Below are 25,425 nucleotides of genomic sequence, written 5' to 3'. Positions count from 1 at the left end.
AATCAGATGCCCATAGAGATTCTTCAGAGACATAAGATTTGCCTTTTTAAAAAGCTTTTGCATGTGGAAGGGAGGGGGCAACATATAAAGATAAGCTGCTCTTTTTAGTGGTGTTACACTCAGCCTCATCTCTCTAAAAGAACCTGAGGAAAAAATATACTTTGATTTTGCTAGCATACCTGAAGTGATGAATTATTCTTATAACATGAAGGCCAAAGAGCTTTAGTAACCATTTGATGTGTTCCTGGTAAAGACACTTTAAAAGTAAATGTTAGTGTTATTTAAAGATTGTATGCGAGTACCTTCCTGTTCAAATATATAACTGCCTTTCTAAACACATATTCATTTATATAGTTTTTCCAAAGACTTGGAGCTCAGAAATAGTTAAGGTTATTTATGCAGCCTAGGTTCTGCATAGGCAGTATTGTAATTATCTATTAGTCTGCTGCCCTTATGCCAAGCAATACCGTACCCTTCAGGAAATTCTATTTCCTGGCAGCTAGATAACAGTAAAGATCGTAATAAAGATTACAGTAAAGAACTGGTCTATGGATTGAAAACAGAATTTTCCAGTTTACTATGATGTTCACTTTGAAAGACAAGTTTTTTCCAGTAAGTGATGTCATGAGAATTTAGTTGAGCTTTTGGCTGATAGTAGTTATATTTATCTTGTGCTTTCTTAAACAAGATAGTGTAGTCCTGGCGCAGTTTTTATTTTTGACAGTGATTGAAGTGATTAAGAATAAGTCATGCAACAAAAATATATTATCTTAAGTTGGTGTTTCATCTTTGTTCCTTGCCCAGCAACAGTAGGAAACATTCCTTTTTGCTTTGCTGTTTTTGAATGTATGCACTTTGCATCATATTAAATGCTTGTTTTATTTTGCTTACTGTAGTAGGGTATATCTTTATATAAAAGAAAAGGAGAAGAATTAGAAAATGGAGTGTTGCACTTGCTTTAAGGAGTTACAGAATCCCTTCCAGCAAGGTAGAGGCAGGTTAACAGAGAACTGCCTGTTTACCTCAGGCAAGTGTACTCATTATTAGAGTAATGGCTTGGATGTGGGCATCCAGGAACTTAACTGCTAAATAATAGCATGCAGACTCTGTAGGTTTAACCGATTCAGAAATAATTGTCTGCACAGGGTAGGTTACATAAAGAAAGTGCGGCTTCTGTGAATATTCCTGCTGTCTTTAGTTGAGAGGTGGTGGTTGCTATAGCGATTGGCAGGCATTATTCATGTGTTATTTTCCTAAGGCTGAAAGGAGAACACTGAACATCTCTGCAAAAATCTGTAGAGCTTTGCCCAGGAAACTCTGCAGTGGTCAAACAGTTATCTACGTTGCTTGTATTGATCCTATGATTTGTAGGTGGTTTGTAATTTATCTCTCTTGGGAAGAGCAATCCCAGCAGATGTCCCAGGCACAAATCTAAGTGGGGTAATGTGGTGTTGTGTGAAGATAATTAGGTACCAGGAGCAGTGTAGCTACCTCAGTGCACTGCTGAAGTTGATTTTTCAGCCAATATAAGCTCCTGTATTGAAGTCCAGTGTTGACAATGCTCTCTTATTTCAGTACCTGAGTTAGCTTGGGCTGCTGAGTCAGGAGATAAAACCCACACGGCAATGAACTTTTTCTTTAGCAAACAAGGTCATGGTAATTCGTTATTTAAAAAGCTGCATTTTGCAGATATCTCTGCAGCTTCTATAGACAATTATAGTCAATTTTACCCCATGCTCCTTTGCATGCAGCACTAAATGCCTTAGGCTGTTAGCATTAAATACTACCACTACTTCATTTTTTCCCCACATACTTCCTTCTTGCATTTTGAACATCCTTATTTTTACTGATTCCTGGGTAAAAGATTTGATAAGATCTCTCCAAATGCAGTTGTTAGAGCCTGTGCAGAGCAGTTTATTTGGGAGTAAAACTTTCAATCTCAAGTCACTCGTCAGTTTTTGCAAATGTGTTTCTGTTGTTGCTGATTGCAAAATGAAAATAGCCACTAAATCCATAGACTAGGTGGAAATTATACAGTTTCTCTTGTGATGGACTTCATTCTCACACAAATGATGTAATTCAACAGTTTCTGTTGCAACACAATTTTCTTCATAGAAGCGAAAGTATGAGACTGAAGATGATTTAAAGACATTATGGGATGAAGGCCAGGAATCCACTTAGTTCAGTGGATACAGTGATTCTGAGTTTCAAGTAGTTGAAAGCAGAGGAGGGGAAATCTTGGATAATGGTAATATCTGAAGCTTTACAGTAGGTGTCTTTTAGTGGGGTGGCAAGTGAGAGAGCTGTTGTACTGCTAGTAGAAGATCGGTGGAAAGACAAGTGGTTGGAGGTACCCAGGAGGTCAGGGAGCTGGTGAATGTGTTCTAAAAGTAATGCAGTAGGAGAGCTGTGGTGTTGTATGTCTCCCTTGTGTAGTTGTGTAAGGTGACAATGCAGAGTAACCTGACTAAACAGAAGGTTTGAAAAGGAATAGTCCTATTTTTGAGGTAACTTTTTTCTGCTTGTCGAGTACATATAACTTCATTTTTGCAGTGTTTTATGCCTTTTAAAAACACTTGCAGCCCTTTGTGTGTGTGTGTGTGAAAATGCTAGAAGCACCCTAGTATTTAGAATATGCCCGCAGTTACACACACACCAGAGGGAGATCATTAAAGCATAAAAATAAACTGTTAAAGTCTGTCTCTACTGTATCATGTTCAGAAAGTAAGTACCTATCTGAGTTTGCTCCCTATAGAAAAAAGCAGTTCCAAACCCTCACTTTGCTTCCATGGTCTAAACCTTGCCTCTCAAGAGCAAAGCTCAGTAGACTGAGATGTCAGTGAGAAAATACGTGTTTGTTCTTACACAGGCCATATTCAACCTGCATCTGTATATGGTATGTGTATGTGGGCATGTCCCCATATGGCAACAGGATCACTTTGTTACTGTAGAAAGGGATTAATTACTGAGAGATAGAAAAAGACTTGTGCCTTGATTTTGAATGGTCAGTATGTTGCCATGGCAGAAGTTATCCACCATTACAGGCCTGCTTTGTATCTTACACGTGAAGTCCCTGGGATGAGCCTTGATACACGTGGTGTTGAGTCTTGTCAGACTAGTGCAACCTGAACAAATCTGGGAAGAGTCAGAGGCACAGATATGCCTGAGCTAAGTAGGGATGTGATGGCTTTGTATGTCAGTGGGCTGGCAAGAAGAAAGCACTGTGTTGGTCTGGGAGGTTGTGGGAGTCTCCTAGATAAATTAGTAGATATTGTTCATTTTGTGACATTCATGTTAAAAATACATATTGCAAAAAAATAACATTTTATTTTACTTTGGGGGGGAGAAATCATTACCTTCTCTTGTTGCAAAACTGAGACCAAAGAGACTGCATTATCTTAAAAAAAATGTTTACATTTCAAGATAAAATTGCTTCATAGAGTGATGTATAGCAATATATCCATTTTCCCCTTCTTTCTATCCCTGTATTTACTGCAGTTGCTATCTGTGTTCTTGTAGAACGCAAAGGCTGCAATGTGCTTTGATCATCATGCCCTCTGAACAAGGCTATCAAATAATGAATACTCAAGTTGCTCTCCCCAGCTCAAGCAATATGACCTTAGGATCAGTGTGATATTGAAAGCAGCTTGGTCTGTGCCTAATTCTCCAGTTCTCAGCGGTAGGTGTAAGCTTCATCGTGACTTGGAAATACTCACAGGAATTACCTCATAGTTTGGAGCAAGCTTTCTAGTTGAAGTCCAGAAAAGTGTTTTCATCTAGAGAAATGTACAGGTGCTCCATTTCATAATCTCTGAGGTGACCTTCTGTGTACAAGTCTTATAACAATACACTGACACAGATCCTGGATGTGAGGATCTGTCGAACACGGTGGTAGCAAATGCTGCCTGCAGCAGTCAGAAATCTGAGGAGGAGAGGCAGCTGGAACTCTTGCACCTTGGCTGAAAGCATTTTGCCCTTGAGCAACAGGGTCACAAGTAAATCACTGCAGGTTGTATATTGCCCAGTCTTGGTGTTGGAGAAGTACATGGCCAAAGACAGACTGCACAGCAGAAAAAGTCTGAAACTGAGGTTGTCCTGCTTGCACTCAGGTGGTGACATTTCAGCTTTTATTTCGGTGATGCGTAATTAAAAAGCTTCCATTGGTTTGTCTCATCTGTATCTGACTGAGCTTGCCTGCTTGGTCAGCTGCAGAACCAGCTTCACAGCACAGGCTTTTCCAGCAGATAACAGGGACCTTTTCTTCCAGTGGTCCTTTTATGTTAATATTGTTGTTTTATGTTGCAGTAAGATGATGCGGTATAATTAAGCAGAGGAAATAATGCAAGCGTTAGCTTTTTGTAAATGCTACTACAGTTATTGTGTTTCTTTTATAATCTTTAAGAGACTCTGAGCAGCATAGGGGCTCTCCCTACAAAGGCACTCAGTTTGGTATGTTCTCTTACATTATTTAAGATTTTTAGGATGCAATGCTTTTTAAATCCAATACAGGCAGCTAAAAGTAATCTTTTATAAATGTACATCTCTCAGTAGAATAGTTACACAATTTTAATATTTAAAAATGTTTCACTTTCCCTGTAGTTGCTTGCGTCATCCAGCTTCATGTCTGTGGATTGTTTCCAAATAAATCTATTTATGCTTCTGGTTTTAGTGTTTTACAACTTAGTGCTGAATTAGCTGTGACAAATTTAAATAATCCGTTTATCTTCCTAGTCTACGATATGATGAAAACAATGATAACTCTTATACTATTTGATGAGTAGTAAACACTAATGCTGAGTTTTAATTTCTATGTAGCTCAGACTTGACACCAGAGGTTAAGAACATTAGTAACAATGCTTCATATAGCAACTCTGATAGTAGACTTCCATGATAAGTGCCAGAGCAAAAAGAACTGGGATAGGCACTGCAGCTTGTTGTCTTTTAATTTATTTACGGTTGCAAACCAAACCCTGAGTTCTACCATGTTGGAAGTATGTAAAGATGTACTTCTGCTTTGAGCTTCTAAGAACTGTAAATATTTAAATGCAAAATTAATTCGTAAGTTATTTAAATATGGCATGAACCTTGCTTTACTGTTTCAGTGAGTAGAAATAACATACAGCTATTCTGGCACTCTTCTGAGTCAAACCTCTTAACTTGCAAATTTACTCTGGAAGCCCTGTTGTTTAGACTTTAAAAGAACAGGCATTTTCCTTTTGCTAATGATGGAAATTTCAGCAGTTTTTATCTGAAATTGTGAAGAGTTGTATTGCCTGTACTAAAACTAGCAAACTGGTCCATAGTCTGCAAGTACTCTTTGCTTTACCCTAGTTCCCTCAGCAGTTCCTTTGACCTGCTTCTCTTAACAAGATAATCTAAGTGTTGACATCTAACCAAAATTAGCCATATCTCTATATTCTTTCAAAACAGGAGTCTAGATCACAGAATCACAGAATGGTTGGGGCTGGAAGGGACCTCTGGAGATCACCTAGTCCAACCCACCTGCTAAAGCAAGTACAACTGCTTGGATCTTAGCTTTAAAATCACTGGAGTGCATTAGATCTAAGCCTTTTAGAGAATTCACACATCACAGTTCTTACTGCCTCACTGCTGTAGTAATGGGCAGAACCTTGCAAAATTTTGTTTTAAATAATTTTGTCAGTGTTGCTAATTAGAACATTTTGTTACAAAAGGATTTTGATTGGACCTCTAATTGTATAACCAGAACCACTCTGCTAGCGGTTTTCCGAAGCATTTAACTTAAGAAGTCTGAGGATGTTGATTTGGATGTGTTTCTATTTTTCTTCTAAAGTGATAGCTCTGTTAGGGAAATCTTTCTAGTGTCTATGAACTCTCTGCACCTGGGCTTTTAAGAGGGCTTGGATTCTTTTGGCATTTGACAGTAAGTGTGCAGAGTATAGACTTTGCATTGTGATGCTTTGGTTCTGTTTCTATCTGTATGCTCTTCCCCAGATGATTAACCTGAAAGCCAGTACACTATCAGTGTCTTGATTCCCCCTTTGCTGAAATGCTCATGTCTACTGCAAAATGCTCGTTAATGTCGTGCAGGCCTCCCATCCTATAGGAGTCCTCTGATATTCTCCTTGTACTTTCTGCAACCTATTGCTCAGTCCTACAGTCCTGCCATCCCCAGATATTTCCCTTGCTTTCCCATCCCATTGTGCTAAAAAAAAATCTTGTGTTCTGAGCTCACCCCCAGCACTGCTCTGAGCCTCCCAGCTGAACTCCTCACTGAACTGGTCTCTGAACCTTCCTGGGGACACCATGAAGCTCTTAGCGACTGAGAGTAGGTGCTGTTTTCTCCTGTCCTCAGCAACTGCTCAGGGATCACCTGCTGTCTACCAGGACAGCACATCCACTGCACAGGAAGGGTTCTGCAGCAAGATTTTTAAATTCTGAAGTTTGCTTCAGAACAGGGTGTGGATAGGAGCTCACTGCTGGCAGGCTACTTACTCTTTGGAGGCCAGCAGCAATCCACAAGCTACCATTTATTACATCCTGCAGGGAAGGGAAATTCTAAGTTGTTGTAGAGGAGGTGAAGAAAAGGAGATGTTTTATATGAATAAAGTGCTTGGTGCATAGTTCCTGTGCAGCTCAAGTGTCAGAGTAAATGTCTCAAACACAGCTATTCTGAGTAGTGTGTTCACATGGATTTCAGTAGTGAGAAAAGGAGATAGTCTGGGTTTGTGTTCAAGATTTTGTTTTTGCATCTCTACTTGATCAATCTCCATGTCATTCAGAAAGGCTGTACTGTAGTGTGTGTTAGCTGAAAGTAAGAATTTTCTTGCTATCTTGCTTTGAAGGACTTTGACAGCTGTTGTGTATGTGTGCATGACAGTTTACAAAAGCAAAGCTAGCACTGGTTGAAGTTTGGTACACTCAAAGGCTGGGGCTCCAGAGTGTGCTTACACAGTGAGTGAATGAAGGGGACCAAGGAGGAGCCTCGACTCAGTGTTCAGTTCAGACTCGGCTGGTAGAAGCAGCAGCATGAGCCAGTTGGTCTGTCCAAGGTCAGTTCAACTTCCAGTATGGTGCAGCAGTACCAGAAGACATTCTCTCCAGCTGTGCTGGAACAGATTGCCTCTACTTCTCCCCAACCTCAACTTGAGGTGTAGTTTCACAGTTGTTTTTGACAAGTGGATTTTGTGAAAACTATCATTATTAACAAGTGTTCATGTAGTGGGTTTTTGTGTGTATTTTTTAAGACTTACTGCCTCCCATGTTTCTGAAGAGGAGATAATAACTTTGTCCTGACTTACTCTGAAGATTTCAATATTAGACATCCAGCTGCTTGGTTTTTAACATCTTTATTAGCTGAGCTGCAGCATCTTGATAAATTTTGGCCAGCCATAGGACTTTCAGGCCTGTTTATCTCTGGAGACATCACTGTCCTTTGTTCCCAAGCTTCCAATTTGAGAACACAAGTAAAAGATAAGTCTGAAGTGCAAGCATGGAGTGAATGTGGGACTTAACTCTAGAGCAATAAATGGCATTAAAGTATTATTATAATACATTGTTTGTCTAAGTATATAAATGGACATTATTGGTAATGCAAAGAATAAGAAGTGCTAAATACTTGCAAGATACTTTGTACTGTAAACACGGAGAGTAGATTTTTCCATGTGTACATATTACCAAAGTCTTATTCATAAGTTGTGAATGTAAAAAAAGGCAGAAGTCACAAGCAGCGGGAAAGCTTTTATTTGTGTTAAACTTTGTTTTCCCTGTATCCAGCCCCTGGATCGTGGCTCCTCTGAATTCGTTAGCAGGATAAACTCTCCAGTTTTGCCATCAGAGAGAATTTCACATCCAAACTTACTCTTTAGTCTTAAAGGTCAGTGCTGTTGTTTTAGAATAGAACAACCAGTTACTGAATACTCAGACTCTTATTCCAAGTCAGGTACTTAGGATTTTGGTCTTAATGTGGTTCTGGATTTAAACTGATAAACTTTGTCAGCTCTGACCTGGGTCTGCACTTTTAACATACTTCACCCAGCACAGTCATATCTCTGATTTGATTGATATGCTAGCCAGCAGCTGTTCCTAGTGGCTAGATAAAACTCTAGAGTAGCCCCACTTCTTCATTCTTGCTTATACAGACCTGGGAAGCTCTGTTCTCTGCTTAATGTTGGCTACTTCAAACTATGTATTTTTACGTTGTGCATATCAGGCGTAAGATACTGTATAAAATATACATGTGGACTAAAGTTGCTCTGGTTTTGGAGCAATATTTGTAGGGAAGTAATTGGAAGTAGTGGAACTGGATGCTAAGAAGTAAGGCATGTAGCAGTTCTCAGTTAATTCTGTCGTAAATTTCCCAGGTCATACATACTGACAACACTTTTTGACTGAGGCACTAGTTCATTCAAGTTCTCACTTACAATGCCTTCTCTATCTCCCAACAGGCACCTCCTGTCACTCTTTGACAGTTACATGTAACTGAAGGATTAGCTGACAAGTGGCACAGGCAGAATAGCTAGTTGTTCCCCCCCACCCCACCCTCCCCTTTAGTCCCTTCTCTTCTAGCTATTGTTTTTTTTTGTTCTCCTAGCTTTTACTACTTCTGTCTCACTTGTGGAATTAGACCAAGAAACTGAAGGACAGTATTTCCTTTTTACTGCTAAGTGCACCCTTTACCCAGAGGCGTATCTGAACTCTCAGGCGCATGTAGCTGTTTGCACATGTTCCTTGGGCTTACCTGTGCCTGCAGTCTCATCCACAGCTGTGCAGCCCTTGTACAGTTCCTCTCTTCAGATTTTTGCTTGGGTGCTGTTCTGGGGAGGCTGCTGTGCACATCCTGACCCTGACACAGATCCAAGCATCGTCTTCTGCATCTGTTGAAGATTCCACTTCTGGAAGTGGAGACCTGATAGCACAGCTGCCTGTGTCCTGTGGTTGATGTCCTCCTTCAATGGAACAGAGCTTTATCAGCATCTTTACAGGTCTCCAGCCTTGCTGTGGGGGCTCTGGTTTGCCATTCACCTCACTGGGGATAGCTGGTTCATGTTGTGCAAACAGGCACTTGATTTGCCACTGTCTGAAAAGCAAACAATTGTAATCTGCACAGCTCTTGAGTTTTGTAAAAAACCTGTCAAAATGCCAGTGTGATGCTTCCCTGTTCAGTGTTCCCTTGGCACTGGTTGGTTTTTCCAGAGTCTGGGTGAATGTGCTTCCTGCTTCCCAGGGTCTCCACTTCTTAGTCAGGCTTTTCCCTTTAGAGGTGCTCTTTTGCTTAATGTCTCAGGCCACTCTCTGTTGACCGGAGCTTACCTCACAGGTAAAGATACCTTAAAAGTTTATGGTTTTCCTCTTTTTTTTCCAGTGTTTGCTGTTGAGACTTTTCCTCAGCTTTGCATCTTTTAAGATAGAATTTCTCTTTGCATGTGTTTTGCTTCCCTTTGCTAGTAATTCCTATTTCTGCTCACACAGACCTTCTCTAGAGAAGCTGATTTCTTCAAGAGAAACACCTTAGGAAAAGTGCCTTTAAAAACCTTGCAGTCTGTCATGGAACAGCTTTTTAAAAATACTTCCTGCTATTATACCACAATAATAGAATGTTGCATTGATGTGTTTAGAAAGGAAACAAGGCTTCGATTCTGCCAGTGCTTCAGTCAGTTGGTGATTTCTGTGCAGTCCCTGAAATCCATGTGCTGGATAGATAGGTAAAGTCACATATTTTTAAGCCCTTGTAGGCACTGCTTAGACAGTGCTTTTCATTTGAGTTTCTTATCTGAAAGTGTTATCCAAGAAGACAGATGTTAGATAACATCTCACTTGGGGAGGAAGGCCAAAGAGAAGAGTTTAATAACTGACCAGAACATCCTGGTTTGGAGAGTTCATTTGTGGATGGCTGTTGGAAGACCATTCACTGAAACAGGTCCTTGCAAAGAGAGGGCATGGAGTGGTGCAGCTCTGTAGCCTTTCCCATCACTGGAAAGTTGAGGTGGAATGTTTGCCCATATGATTTCCCCTTCAGTTGGGATGGGTGGGTAGTGTGGTTCCTGTGTGACTCCGGGCAAATTGCTTAGTGTGTTGTTTCAACATCAAAACTCTGTGAGGAAAATTAAAAAAAAAAAAAAAAGGAAAATCAGAAGAACAACATATCAGAAGATACCTAATGGGGTAGAATAAAAGACAGAGCCAGACTCCTCTTTGTGGCACGCAGTGACAAAACAGTAGGTGATGGGCACAAAACTGAAATACAGGAAATACCGTTCAGACATAAGAGAAACTTGTCTGCTGAGAAGAGTGGTTAAAGACTGGCACAGGTTGCTCAGAGTGGTTGTGGAGTTTCTGTGCTTAAGAGACAACCAAAACCCAACTGGGTATGGCCTACTCAAGGCCAACTCCATGTTGAACAGAGGGGATGGTCTAGATGATCTCCGTATCCTTTCCAGGCTCAGCAACTTGGATTCTGTGATTGTTTTCCCTAATATAGCTACACTATTAGCCAGGCTGTCCTCAGCTTTTTAAGTTTCCAGAATGCTTCACAGAAAAATGTCGTCTTATTTCTAACACTTCTTTGTGCAACTTTTATTCCCTCCATATAAAGATGGTGGTTCAAGATAAGTAAAAGAGCAAGTATTAGTTGGTTAAATGATTTTTTGCCTGATGTGTTAAGATACTGAGTCTTGCTGGAACCAGTGTTGTCAATGTTTAGGTTTGGATTTTAAATGTTTAGTTGTCTGCCTGATTAATCCCTTTGTATCTTAGAGCAAGAGGTATTCTATGTGGGAACACACCTACACTAGTTACTAAATACTTGTGCCAATTCTTATTTGATATCCAGCATTGTTAAAATTTATGGTTGTGCCATCTGCTCTTTTCTTTATCACTTGTCACATGAGTGGTCATATGAATGTGTACTCAAACTGTCACAAAATATTCAAAGGAAATATCAGAGAAGAGGAAAAAAGGCAAAAAAAAAAAGTTACTTTGTGTACCTGGACTCTGTTACAAGTGTATTATCTGCATGGCATTTAAACCATTGTTTTGAAGTTGGAGTATTGCATAATCCCATGGAGTAATGCTTGAAGGAAATAATGTGCGTGCATTGTGTTGAGATGCAAAGAAACTTGTGCTGAAGCTATTAGAACATCAGTGCTCTTGCTAATGCTCCAAAACAATATTTTCACTATTTTATAAGTTTCCTCTTCTATATGATGCCCTAGGCCAGGCTGATGTGAATCATGATGTAGGTTCCCCATGCATTACAGTGGGACTTTGTCTGAAAATGTTCTAAATGGCTCCTTCCTCACTCAAGATAGTAAGATATAGAGAGCTTACATATACTTACTCTGGTGAATAAAATACTCTTTTTCTAGGCTTAATACTATCCATTTGGAACACTGAGGAAAATATAGATTTTGATAATGATAGATCTTACAAAGCTTGAAGGTGCAAGTAATCAGTGTTGCTCGGATTATCTTGCCAAAAATCACTCATCTGCCTATAGGTCAAACTAATTCTTTGCATGAGGCCTTTAAAGTGGCAAAATTCTAAAATCTTTTGTTGGGCTGCCTTTAAAGTGTGACAATTCTTTTTGTGATTTGGAATTAATATTTGTTAGGTTCAACAATAAATTCTATTGATCACAAAAGACTTAAGACAGTTGTCAGGGAGAGGAGTGTCTTTTTTTTGACTTAAAATGTCACACCTGATTTTTTTTTTTTAACACTGCTCTCAGTAAGACATTGCTCTTGAACACTATTTGATCAACCCTATTCTTGTTTCCCTTACCTGCCTGCCCCCTGCAAAAAAGGTATAGTAAATGTCACATCAGTTCCTCCTGCAACCTTTTATCCTTTATGTTCATCCTGAAACATGCCTGTGGAAGGAGATAAAGGGCAAAGAGACTGTTGTCAGGCCATGAAGGGGAATGAACTCAGAGGCACTACACTAAGGCCTGTGTATATATTGTTGAAGCTGACAAGTATAGGAAATTGCTTGCAGTCTTCTGAAAAAAAGAAAAAAATCTTTAAATTATGTTTCCTAAAGTTGATCTAATACAGTAATGCCTGTTTAGCTCCTGAGGCTTGAGTAATCATTTTTTCAATTTTGATTTGTGGTCATATTTTAAATATATATATATATATATATATATATACGTGTGTATATATATATGTGTGTATATATATATATACACACATATATATACGTATATATATGTATATATATATACGTGTGTATATATATATATGTGTATATATATATATATATATATATATATATATATATATATATATATGTATGTATGTATCCCTCCCAACTTTATTGATACAACTTTCTTCTTATCTTTGCTTGCAAATACTTTCAAGCTTCTTTGTGGAAGAGTTCTTTGAGTTGTTACAATCTGTTGTATTCTGGACTCCAACATATAGTGGAGCTGCTGGACATGAACATGAGTAATAAGCTGAGAAAATTACAGCATCTAATTTCCTGACTTGGCTTTTAATTATAAATAGATTTTGAGCCAAGGGTATGGTTATGATTTGAAGTATAATAATGAATCTTTGGGGTTTACTTTAAAGGTTTTCGAAAGGGCATTCAGAGCACTATAAAGGATCTTTTTTAGACTGACAGGGCCTCATCAAAAGCCTATTCAAAACAGTGGGAATATCTCTTCTCTTAGATTTCATTCAGGTCATAAATTCAGTTCTGCATAATGGAGTATGTTAGCAATTTGTAAAGAGTTTATGAAGCTTTTACCAGTATCTTGTACCATATCTTTAGAAACATGGGATCTGCAAGTCACCTTTTCTCTATTACATCCAAACATTGCAACATGTTTGAATTTTTGCTTCCTCAAAGTCACTCCGCAGTTTCATTCTGTTATTTCCACTAGTTTGCTTTTATCGGTGTGATTAATCCGGCTTCCTCCAAGGGAAATTAAATTTTAAGACTTTGAAGACTGCTGTTCTTTGGAAGTAGTGGTTTCCAAAGTACCATTGAGAATGAAGAGGAAAAATTATCTGCACATGTAGCATGAGCATAGCTTCAGTGTTTTCTGTGTAACCTTCAGGGTTTTTCCTGTGCAAATTGATGTAGAATGTTATTAAAGTGGTATTTCAGAACAGTCTGGTTTTAGAGATAATTTGGTGATGTTTAAGTTGTGTTGTAATAGAGTGGTTCAACTGTTCAGTAATATGGTTAATTAATTTCTTCACTTTTGTTCCTTATTTTAGGAGCTGAAGGTTCTAAAATACAAGACAAGAAAGTCACTTCAGGACAAAGTAACACCGGAACTAAGCCAGGTATGCCATTCCACATGTGTCGTGTTATTAGGCCATTTGTTTCAATGGTGTATGGAGAACAGCTGTCATCTTAGGAACTTTTAAAATGTTCACTCTTATCTCTGTCTTACTGTTTCAGTCAAAACTGGCATCAGTGACTATATTTAGTTAGGCTGGAATCCCTGATTGTTTGCAAAGAAGCAAAACTGAAAATCTACTTCTATTTTAGTACAGCTTAGGAATGAGCGTTTAGAAGTGAGACAAGGCAACAGAAGCCACTATACTTGCGTGTGTGCTTGCAGGAGTATTATCTGCTATAAGCAAAGATTTACAGCTTTATATAAATGTGCTTCCGTGCAGACATTTCTTCACTTACTGCAAAGCATCCTTATTCTGTAATACGCTCTATGCGGTGGGCAGATGTTTGTCATTACTTCACTATACCTGATTGGTACATTGTGGGGATTTAATTCTATGTTCACTTACACAGTCAAAAGCATATGAACTAAAATGCTCAATGTAGTCCTTGATGCCACGAGTCTGTTGCACTTGTGTGCTTAGACCAAGATCCAGAAGAACACTTAAATATCTAAATTCTGCCTGTATAGCAATTCAGGTACACCCAAGCTTAAAATATGCAATTAATAATGATCTTTATAGATGCCTGAGGAAGTAGAGGTACCTATGATGCTGAAGACTAGACACACTGTAAGCACGTTGTTTCAGCTCTTTGCAGCCTGGCAACTCAGTGGCTGTTTTGTACTGATGGACTCTTCTGTGTCCCCAAACTGGGTACTTTTGGCCTGTGTCCCTAGAGGGAAGCTATTCCAGTGCTGTCTACATTCAGATCCCACCTCACATGCTCTGCCAGGCAGCGCTGCGTCCAGCACAAAGTGCAGCATTCATGGCTGCTCTCAATCAGAAAGGCAATGGGAAAAAGGAGAGAACTTGGATAAGATTACCTGCTTCTGTGGCAAGACCAGAACTTTTGGTGTTGGACAGTGTTCAATATCCCCCTTATCCTACAGTGGTTCAATCCCAGTTTTCATTTCTCAGGAGGGTGTCCTAGCTGCTTCTGCGTTCCATTCATCTATGCTGATGTGGAGAAAGGAATGTAAAATTCCTGGGGCTGGAGAGAGGGAGGGCGGAGGCATGTGTGCAGGGTTTGGCTCTGCACCCAACTGGGGAGAATCCACATTGAAGAGAGAGTTCCTGAGATCTGGTGGCTTGATTTTTTTTTTTTTTTTTTTTTTTTTAATGGTGTTTTTTGGGGGGTGGTGGTGGTTTTTGTGTGTGTGGGGGGGGGGGGGGTGTGTTTGGTTGTTTTTTGTTGTTTGTGGTTGGTTTGTTTTGTTTTTTTAGACTGCATATGAATTTGGTGTCAAACAGTATTTTGGTTAAAAAAACAAACAGTTTGCAGCAGGAGTGACAGCTGTCACTATAGACAGTGTCATTATTGGCTGGAAGGTGTCTACAGGCTGAACAAGTATTTGGAGTTCAAGACAACTCTGAATGTGTGCATAGCAGTGCAAAGGGAAGAGACTTTGAGATCCAGGCAATGTATTTTTTCAAGTAATGCTGTGGCTTACATTTCTTTTTCGCTGCAGCCACCTCTGTGAACTAACATAGGAGCTGGCTGTTGTGTTCCACTTTACATCTCTTTTAGTTCCTTTAGTACAAGAAATTAGCACCCTGGGAGTCAAGGGCAGAAAGGAAGGAGCCATTTGTGAGAAGAGATGGAGAGAATTATAGATGGAAATAAAGAATAGTAGTAGTCTGACATTTGAAGTCACATTGAGTGCAGCCACAAATATGACCATTACTAAATTAGCAAAATTACAACCTAATTTCTAGAAATGTCATTGTGCTTCATAGTTCAGTGAGTATTAATTATATAGAAGATTTGAAAAGCTTGTATTTTCCATTTGTTAATGTAATTAGGGACCAAAAATGACTGACCTTTCAGTGCTGAATATCTGCAAAATACCATTCATGGCTTCTAAGCTCTCTTAAATGAGAAGTAAATTCTTAAAATTAATTTCCAACTAACCATAAGTGCTGTAAGTTAATGAAAAATACTGTTTTCATATGTAGTTTAGAGGCTTAATTTCCAGCAAAAGGTACAAAATTATTTTCCCTTTTATATAGAGCTATGGCTTATTCAATCTTCAAACACCCCTCTCAGGCATAATATTAAGCTGAGCGTGAGTTCATGTGCATTGCGTCATAACCGGATATCTTCTACAGCAGCATGTGGGTCGTCTTGGGGTGTTCTCTGTAAGGCTTTGCATATGCCCAGTTATCAATTATTTCTGTAAGAACTGAGGAATAATTGCAGGATTTGTTGCAAATCATGTTTCCCATCTCCTTGTGCAGCCACTCAAAGCTATTGCCTGATGACGAATGTGAACAAAAGAAGAGTACAAAGTACCTTGTGTGTTTGTCCTGGTATTCCTACTGAATAAGAAATGCCAGTCCTGCAGGGACGTGCCTGGCGCGTTGTTAACGAGCAGAGCCATGAGAAATAAAACGGGGAGCAGGCCAAGTGAACTTTCTTGTTCTGCCACAATTTGAAGCTAGTGAAGCTGTGTACTGGGGGTGTCAGCAAATCAGCTGGATTCAGAATGCAATTGCTGGAGGCTGGGCTTGTAGCCAAAGTATGAAGGATCATTTTTCAAGGCTTAGAAAAGACATTTAATTAACTGTGTAAGATTTGCACCAGTAATGTATGCTTCCACGTCTAGCAGAGCAATGGCAATGCTGGCCTGCTACACGGGTGTTATCCCCATCTCTGTGCCAATATTGATTTAGTTCTTTGTGCTCAGGAATGTATGCAAAATAGCTTGTTACTGGAGACATACTTACACATTCCATAGCTTGCACATTAACGTGAATTCTTTTGGTTTGGTCTAACATCCCTGGGTGTTGGGAGGGAGGCTCTGTGTGTGAATACTATCAGGTGTCTGATATAGAAAAAATAATTGGATATCTTCAAAAAGAATGACAGAGGGCAGCTTTAAATATTTATTTTATTCCTTCTGTTGCTTACAATTAGGAATTCTTAAGGGAGACCTGTTTGCCTGTCCATGTAACCCTCATGCCTCTTTGAAGAATTGTTGCTTCTCCCTGACAGGAAAATATCTACTCTAAAGTAAAGAGACAAAAAAAAAAAAAAAGGAAGGAGAATAGTACATTCTGAAAGAACAGGATTTTGCTATTCCCCAGTATCTCATCATTCTCTGTCAGCTTGATGTTACCTTGACTTTGCTGACAGCCCTTGAAGGGAATTCTTGTTTTTGAGGGGAATTCATATTGGGTGTGCATTATTCCACTAGCACTAGTTACGCATGCTACAGAAATTCATGTTTTGTGAATCTCCGTGCCAGCCATAATAGTGAAGGAATATTACTACCCTTTTGATCTGTTTCTGCCTGTTGAAGAGACTGTATGCAATCAGCACATTTCTTAACTTCAGCCAGATGTTTATCTACACCAGACATCAGACGAATCTGTGCAATGCATGGCCAGGTATAGTCTCATACATCGCAACACTGTGCTATTCAACCAACATTAAAAGCTTGATCTGTACATAGGTGATGGGTTGATTATCTTTATCTTTGCTGGTGACTTGTTCACTTGTTGCACCTTTCATTTGGACTATTATGTTTGAACATTCTTCCTATCAGCTATGCAATGAGTTTTCTCCTTGCAACTCTTATTTGGCATCACTGTTGATGTTATTATTTGGGGCTGTAGTCTGACTGTTGTTGAGATGATAGTTTTTCACTGACGAGAGTTCAAGAATACTAATAATTAAACTGAAGCTACTTGTCAGTGAACTCTTTCATCCAAGAAATCTTGTCATCCTGCTACAGAAACTTTTGTTAGAGTGTGAGATGTGCATTACTGATTTTTTTTTTTATTTTTTTTTTTTTTTTTTTGTCTAATGCAAATAACTATTCAAAAATCTGTCTAGCACATCCTCACTTCAGGGATTTATTTTTGCATTTGTCTTTAACCTCATTTTTATGATCGATGTTATTATTTTGCTACTAACTTTTTTCATAGGTATGCAGTCTATGCACCGGGAGGCTGACTTTACGTGTTTTTACAAATTGTTTACTCTTGTATTTGCACTGAATAGTGAAAAGGATCTGTTGTCTTAATTTTATGTGCACTTCCGTGGTGACAGTATTCTTGATAGTTCTTTATCTTAAAATACTTAAAACCTGAGTTCCCCTCAATACTAAAATAAATCAGACTATTTCTTTATACCCAGAAATCTTTTTTCTTTTATTTTTCTGTGGGTCTTCTTGTTTACTTGTGTTTTCGTTCAAAGCAGACTTTTTCAGTGCTAATGAAAAAGCATAAGATGAACAGCTTTTCAGGTTTAACAGAACAGGCAAAGGATGAATAGGAAATTAGTTTTGGCAGCATGCTGAGATGAATTGGTAACTTGGATTTTGTTCCCTATTTGTCTGGAACAGGTCCACTGCTGAGGCTGGAAGTAGGGTGCTGCTAGCTGTTGAGCATTTTGCTGTTATCCAGAGAACTCTCTGAGCAAGTGATGCTTTTCTAGCCAAGTCCAATTTTTATAGTCAAGCCTGGGCTCTGACAGAAATTTTCATGTTATTCTTCGTCTTATTACTGTGATCCAAGTGGCCAGCTGAAGATATTTTTTAAATATATCATGTAGCTAAGTTTCAATTTACAAGGATAGTTGAGGAAATTATCACCTTACTTTACTGGAATTATCCCAGTCCATGCCTGTGATAAACTGTCTTAACATGTTCACCAGAGCTTTTAACACACGCACACACGCATATATATATCTGTGGAGATCAATTTCATGTTGTCTTCAGATGCTCAGCCAGAACTGCTACAGTGCTTTGATCCAAACTATTTTTCTTGAGCAGTGAGCTCAGTCAGCCTTGTGAAATAGGGCTTATTGGCTTTTTTTGAGGCAATACTGGTGGGAAGAGGACTCTGCATTATAATAGAAGTTTCTGTGGATGCATTTTGGAGAGATGTTACGGAATAACAAACAGTATTTTGTCAGAATGTCCTCAAGTTAGTGAGTTGTTATAGGCTTGGAAACAAGGGAACTTCTTCCTGGGTAGGAATTCAGAGTTACAACGTAATCCATTCTTTGGGAGTGTTTTACGTCTTTATAATTAGAATTCATTCATATTATCTATTTTTTCGTAAGATGGATTTCCAGAAATGCGAGCTACTTTGAAAGTAGAATAACTGGAGTTTTTTAATGATAATTCTTCTAAAAGCTTGTTTATACTACTATTTGATTTTATGCTATATGTCTAATATTTTCCCCCTCACTTCATTTGCAGACCATCCAACAATACTAAGGGTTGATGACAGGCAACGCCTTGCTAGGGAACGGAGAGAAGAACGAGAAAAACAGCTAGGTAAGGCTTACTCTGGTTTGGGTTTTTTTGCGGGGGGTGGGGAGAGATGTTTGTCTTTTGTTGTTGTTGATGGATTTTTTTTTGTTTTCTGGGGGTTTTTTGTTTGTTTTATTTTGGGGTTAGGGATTTTTGTTTGTTTGTTTGGGGTCTTTTGTGTGTGTCTTTTGTTGTTTTTGGTTTGTTTGGGTTTTGTTTGTTTTTTAATGAACTATCATCTGCATCCAGTGTTTTTCCCAGCGCATGTCTTGGGATTAATCATTCATATACCTGTCATTTACCTATTACTTTACTTTTGTGAATATAAATGAAAAATGGGTTGATTTCTGAAATCATGCAAGGAAGCTTCACTGATGTAAATAGAATTTCAAGTTTTAGAGTTCTTTCTACCAATTAAGATTAGACTTCTTAATATGCTGAATGCATCCTTTATTGTCATAAAATAGAATTGCAAAATACGTTGCCAATGCATGGTTTGAATTTTTCTACATAAGTTTATATTTTTTTCAGGTAAAATCTTTAGTAGACATCAAATAGATGTACTCAATATCTTATAAAATGTAACCTGTGCACGAGCATGCATAACACTATTCAAATGAGTTTACTTAACAAGCAGCTGGTGATGGGCAGTATATTGAGCGAGGTGGTAGGAGAATTATAGAATATGTGAAGACAAATTGATGGCTTTCTGAAAACTATTTATATGCCTGACTGCTACAACAATCTATGGCAATTGGGAGGTAGGGGAGCACAAGTATTTCCTATTATTTTTTGCACATTCACCCTGATTTCTTTGGATGCTGCATTGGTCTTATGGCTTGAGAAACAGAAGTTATTTCCATTTTCTATCTTCTGTAACATTATAGAACTATATCATAACTCCAGCCAGGGTTACACTGCTTTTTCTTACCTGGAGAGCAGTGATTTATTGCCACTTATGTCTTAATGGCATTAATTTCCCTTCTTCTTTACAGCACCTTGTAACATGGTACTAGCCATGCATGAATCACTAGTGTTGTTTTGGAGCGGCAAAAGAAAGCTTTGGTTTTGGGTTGCTGAGAGGGATAACATGACAGGATGTTTGCCAATCCCTAAACAGCTGCTCCTGGAGTTGAGGCTGATGGTATGCATAGGCTTAGTTTCTTCAGGTTCCAGAGCAAATGGAGGATACTGTCAAGTTTTAATTAATTTTTTGTAGATTACACTTCCATGTCTTGAATTTGTTATTTTTTCAGGTTCAATCCTTGTGTAGTAACAATGCTTTACTCAAGTGTAGAGAGAGATGCTTTTCTTAAGCTTTCCTGAACTCTGATTTTTCTAGTTATTGATAAATGACTATCTCTTACTGGAAGGACATGACTTCTGTTGAGAAATGTTATTTTGTGTGGTATATTTTAAAAGCAACATTAAACTGAATGGGAGAGTACTGCATGTCCCCGTAATGTGTGAGTGTATTTTGTGTTGCATGAAGAATTATTTTCAACTAACAAGAAAATTGAAAGTCATGTTGTACTTTCATCTGTACATTTGTCTTCCAACATTGATTTAGGAGCTGTCTCTTGAGATTTGTGTTCCAGTACAGCAAAGAAATTATTTTTACAATGGCATGCAAGCTTTATATTTTGTTTTTAGTGCAGAGTCTAGATAATTAGTCACTCATGTCATGTGAATCATAGCAAAGAAGTGCCTAAGCTGTCTATCTTAAACATCAAGTTGTGTAATGTTGTTACATAAATGTATTTTGCTGAAAATTAGAGTTGGATTTTGTTAATACTGGGACATCAGCCATGAGAGTAAAGCAACTAAAGGAAGGATATTTTTTAAATAGGATTAAGTTTGATTTAAACTTGATTACTTTTGTTTTGATTCAGAGGATCTGTCAAGTTTAGTGAAGGCTTCTTTTTAAGCAGAAGTTGAGAATTTCTGTCACATCTCAAGTGAAATTATTCTCTGCTGCCAAAAAAGGACAATGTTCAGTCCTGTAAGTGTAGAGCTTGTAGCAATCAGTAACCATTTTGTTTTGTACTTTAAGTAGCTTGAACTGCAGGAGGTCGTGTTATCTATCTTTTCATGAAGATTAAGTTGTCTGACCCTTTTGAGATTGTGTGGAGTACCAGTCTAATAATGATTATATTTCTTTACTGGGCAATGTTCTGACGTTACAGGAGGGTTGATTTGAGAACTGGTTTTACCCCCTTTTGTTTACTCTCAAGCTTTTGTTTGTTTGTTTGTTTTTTTCAGGTTCTGCTGTGCTGTGATAGATGTAGCTTTCACTAGTAGAATAGTTCAGTATGTGACTTGCTTTCACCCAGCAGTGGTATTTTAGCAGTCTTATTTTACTTACCATACTTGGGTCTCTACCTCTTCTCTTTTTAAGTTAGGGTTTAGAGAGTAGAAAAGTTGAGTGCTATCTTTTTTTTGTCTGGATACATATAGCATTTGTGTGGCAGGACTGTCGGTATCTGCTGTTTCCTTAGGATCAAGTTATGCTACCTAATGAAAAAGAATAAAAAGGCTTCTACAGAAATTCCCCTTTTACCTTAGTATATTCATGTCTAATTTTGGAACTCTTTTAGGAAACATAGAAGGCACACAGAGACACATATGCTATTTTGGCTAATCAACCCACAAAAAAAGGAAGGATTGTTTAGTTCCTTCACTGTAGGAAAGGCATTGCTTTGAAATGCCATCCAAATACCCCTGAAAGATAAATTATTTGTTTTTTTTTCTTTGCAATGTGTATTTTTATGACTAATAAGCTGTATGGATTTGGAGGATTTTAGCTTTATTCTGTTCTTAGACTCACCTTTTCATGTGGGCAGAAATAAGGGAATTGCTTAGCAGCTGTGCTTCAGGACTTTTTATTCCCCTGACCATTTGGTAATTTTGATATGCACATTGAGACCTCTAAAGGATTATTAGGGTAACCTTTACCCTTTGATTCTATAAATAATACTTCCAATGTGTCACTTGCTCTTTAGTAATCACATTTGCATTTTGTACTGGTTTTGCTAGCACTCTCTCCCACAGTCCCTGTGCACGAAGTTAACATCTGTCCATTTAAAATATAAATATTGGATTTCTCTGTGTGAGACCAACCCTCATGGGTTGTACAAGACCGGAATCCCAACTGAGGCAGTGGTAGGTGAGGGTGACAGCTGTCAAAGGGGGCTGTTCTTCCAGGAGTGAAGGGAGCTGTCACACTCGCCTGGCTCCAGCCCCGCACTGTGGTTCCTTCTCTGCATGTGTCAGGCTGACTGCCTGCGTTTGGCACCGGAGGCTGTGTGAGACACACGTGTCAGAACTGAGTTGTTTGTGAAGGCAAGCATGATAGATGGCCTGGTCAAACTGGTAAAGTTCAATACAAGTTTCTGCTCTTTCAGTAGAGGGGCTTCACCTTTACATATTGGTTGTATGTGTACTGGCAAATTAAACAGTGCTAAAGAGCATTCCCTGGTGCTGAAACTCAATTGTTCTTGCTATTAAACTGTTATGATGGATCCTGGTAGGGTTTTGACTCCAGCCCCTAGTTATCCCCTCGCTGATTCCCAGGCAAGGTTTGAGAATGGGCAGGAGAGGCTGATGGGCTTTTACTCATGTTGTTTGAGTACTGTTGCTATTTCTGGAGGCTAGAAGGCTAGTAGTACAGGTGAAAGTTTTTCTATGCCTATTGGTCTCTGGGCACATTCTATTTATTAGCATAGAGCTGGTTTTCTATAACTGGAAAGAAAAATCAAAATGTGTTTTTCAACAGGAAACGTAACTGAGATTTAAAAATAGGTTTCATTCTGATGGCCTTAAGTAGTGGCCTAGAAAAGAGGAAGAGTTGGGTTGGGAATTCGTGTTTTTACTTTGCAGTATCTCAGTCCCTGGTTCTTGAGAAAACCATTTTACATCTTCCATCTGTGCATATTTTACCTACATGAATCCTGCATGAAGACTGACCTTGCTGTATCACAGTTATGATCCTGACAAGGACACAGGGCTCATTCAGTTTCTGGCACTGGGAACCTGCAATACTTACAATGCATAAGCATCACAATAATATTTTAAAAGAACACATTTGAAAGTGATCACATTAATAAAAATTATTTTTCTTTTTCTGACAGTGAATTCCTTGTGGCTTTTTGTCTTCTCTGACAGCTGGGGACAGAACTTTATCCAACATTTCCACAGTCAGAAGCCCCACAGAAACTGAGAATCAGTGGGCCTGGAATATGAATCATTTTGGGATATCCTTAGAAAACTTAAGTGTCAGAAGGGTTTGTAAGACAAGAAAACTATTTTTAAGGAAGATTAGTTTAAAAATTTCTGGGCTGAATGTCCCTCAGAGCATGGCTACTGGGAAAAGGCTGGCTTAGGCAATCTAATGTTAACTTCAGCTTTAATTACAGCTCTGAAGTTCACCTTTTAATTTATTTAGTCAGCCATTTCTGTGGCCTAATGGAATATTCCCATTTTTAGGTACAGTTAAAGCATCACTGATCCATTTTTCTGCTAATGCAGCAAGGAGGTGATCACAGTCTCAGGCAGTGCGGAGCTGGCACAGTGAGGAAAGGTGAAACAGCGGTCAGAGGAGAAAGCGATTGCTGAGGTTATTGCTGTAAAGTCAGAAAATATAAAGGCTGGAAAGATTGACAAAAGCTATAGGATCTTTACTCAGGTGAGCTGTCTGTCCAAGGTGGATGCAAAAGGCAGATGAAGAAAGTGCAGCGCAAGACTCATCTGCCTTCATATAGGTAGTAAAGCAGAAGTGAAGAGAATGTGAAGAGACAGCAGAAGGGACTGCAGAAGAGCTGGGGGGACTTTCTTGCTTCATATGGATAAACAGAAAATAGAAGCCTTGACACTTACTGTATGCTCCCCTTTCCCTCACAGCCTAAAGCCCCTGCAAAGAATTGTTCTCTGTGTGCACGATTGGGCAAAGAAACTATGAAATTATTTCCACAAAGGAAATGTGCGTGGTTTGCAGTTAACATCTATGTTAAATTAGTTAATTCTAGTGTAAAGTGGTTGGTTTAAAGTCTTACATGTCTCTTAATATTGGAATGTTTCTTGATTGACCTTGTTTTCTTTTGATCTGTTATTCATTTCAGAGGTGCCAGAAATACAGCCTTAATTATGTTGCTTTGTAATGTAATCCAGCATTACTAGTTTACAAACAAGTAGAAGGTATTAACAGCATGTCTGGGGCTCAATTTCTAGATCTTGTTTTTATGCTCTAATTTTGTGTCATTGTATCACATGGCTGTGTTCAAGTTTGTAGATTGTACTAAGTAATGAGACAGAACGAGGATCAGATTGTGACTTTTCTTTGTATTTTCCAGTTTTGACATAAATATTCCTATGCTATTTCAGCTTTCAACATGCAGGTACTAGCTTAACAACAACCAAGCTTTCTTTGAATGATTCTTGCATGTTGTCACAACAGTGTGTGCTATTACAAGGGAGAAAGGTATCGTGACGTTGTTAAGGCTCGGTGCTAAGTAAAAGCCTTTTTGTTGGACTGTACCCATGCTGGAGTGCAGCATTGGCTCAATACTCAGCATAGATCTTAGCACAGCTTCTGGATGAGCCATCATATAAGTGGGTTTTTTCTCCTTCCACATTCTGCAAGTTGACTGCTCTTCCAAGCTGACCAGACCTTTTAGTGGTGTCTTTGGTTTCCTGTAGGCTTGTCTGCTGATTTCTTCTATCAGCAATGCATTTGATGTATGTGTCTCTATGAAACACAGCTTGCTGTGCTTCTAGAAGCACACCTGTATATTCAGAATAGGGCTTAATATTCTTTTTTTTTTTTTTTACCTTAGAGTAGGCTTTTTTTAACCCTTAAGTAAACTTCAAATTTTACACTGGAATACATTTTGTTAGTTCCTGTCCTGGGTAGCAGGAAAAAAGTTTCTGCAAATTCATAACTAGGGTCATGAGAATGAAATGAAAAGATTATTTTAACCTTGGTTGTTTTTTTTTGAGAAGACATCATCATATGTCTAAGGACACTAACTTATGTCACTGTATGTACCTACATTGTAGATGTCAAAAACCTGAGCCCTTATGTTCATGCAAGAATGTCTGTAGTTCATATAGGAAGCAGTGAAAACAAAGCATATATTCTTCATTGGTTATCTAATAAAAGAAAATGTTAAATACTAGTTAAATACTTGGTCTATGTATTAATAGCTTCCTCATGTGAACAGATGGGTGTATATTTTCTGCCACCTTTTGGTTGTAACTTAAAGGTGGTAGAAAGAGGTAGCTTTTGTATGTTTGAAAACAGATCTGCTTTTTAAAATAATTTATTCCAGCCTAACCTGTCCATTTGCCTAGGTTAATTCATCAATAATGTATGTTTCTGTTACTGAGCTGTATTTCCTTATCAAAAAGTAAGATCTTTATCATCCCTTCTCTGAGGAGCAGGAAGCTAAAGATCAGTGTTCCATACAGAGGTTTAGCATTCTGATTGTCTTCCCAGCAGTGAGAGGATATGTGAAAGTTAACTCTTACATACCGAAATATAAAAATGTTTTCAGTTCAAATATACTATTTTCATTATTTTTCTAAACAACGTGACGGGTTGAAGCCTATGGAAATCACCACAAAAAATGCCCTAAGAAGGCCTAGCCATTTACATTAATGACAGAAAGAACAAACAGCCTCCATGTCTTTTATAGGCAGATGAATATTAAAGAGACATTAGTTAAGAAAGTTGTTGGGGTTTTGTTCTTTGATTTTTTAAATTTCTTGTGTCC

The 25,425-nt window shown here is 38.5% G+C and overlaps 1 protein-coding gene across 22 annotated transcripts in view; it reads left to right on the top strand.

Annotated features, from left to right (window-relative positions):
• The window catches only part of MAP7 (microtubule associated protein 7), a 119,513-nt gene that overhangs the window by 53,879 nt on the left and 40,209 nt on the right, over nucleotides 1-25,425 (top strand). For all 22 annotated transcript variants that reach the window (XM_065057113.1, XM_065057111.1, XM_065057112.1 and 19 more), the window contains 2 exons: nucleotides 13,206-13,274; nucleotides 18,602-18,679. In XM_065057113.1, coding sequence (XP_064913185.1) covers nucleotides 13,206-13,274; nucleotides 18,602-18,679 — 147 coding nt within the window. The remainder of the gene's footprint in view (nucleotides 1-13,205; nucleotides 13,275-18,601; nucleotides 18,680-25,425) is intronic.

This window comes from Columba livia, chromosome 3 (genome assembly GCF_036013475.1).
Source record: "Columba livia isolate bColLiv1 breed racing homer chromosome 3, bColLiv1.pat.W.v2, whole genome shotgun sequence".
NCBI lineage: Eukaryota > Metazoa > Chordata > Aves > Columbiformes > Columbidae > Columba > Columba livia.
The sequence above is the reverse complement of the archived record's forward strand: the minus strand, read 5'-3'. Positions and strand labels throughout refer to the sequence as shown.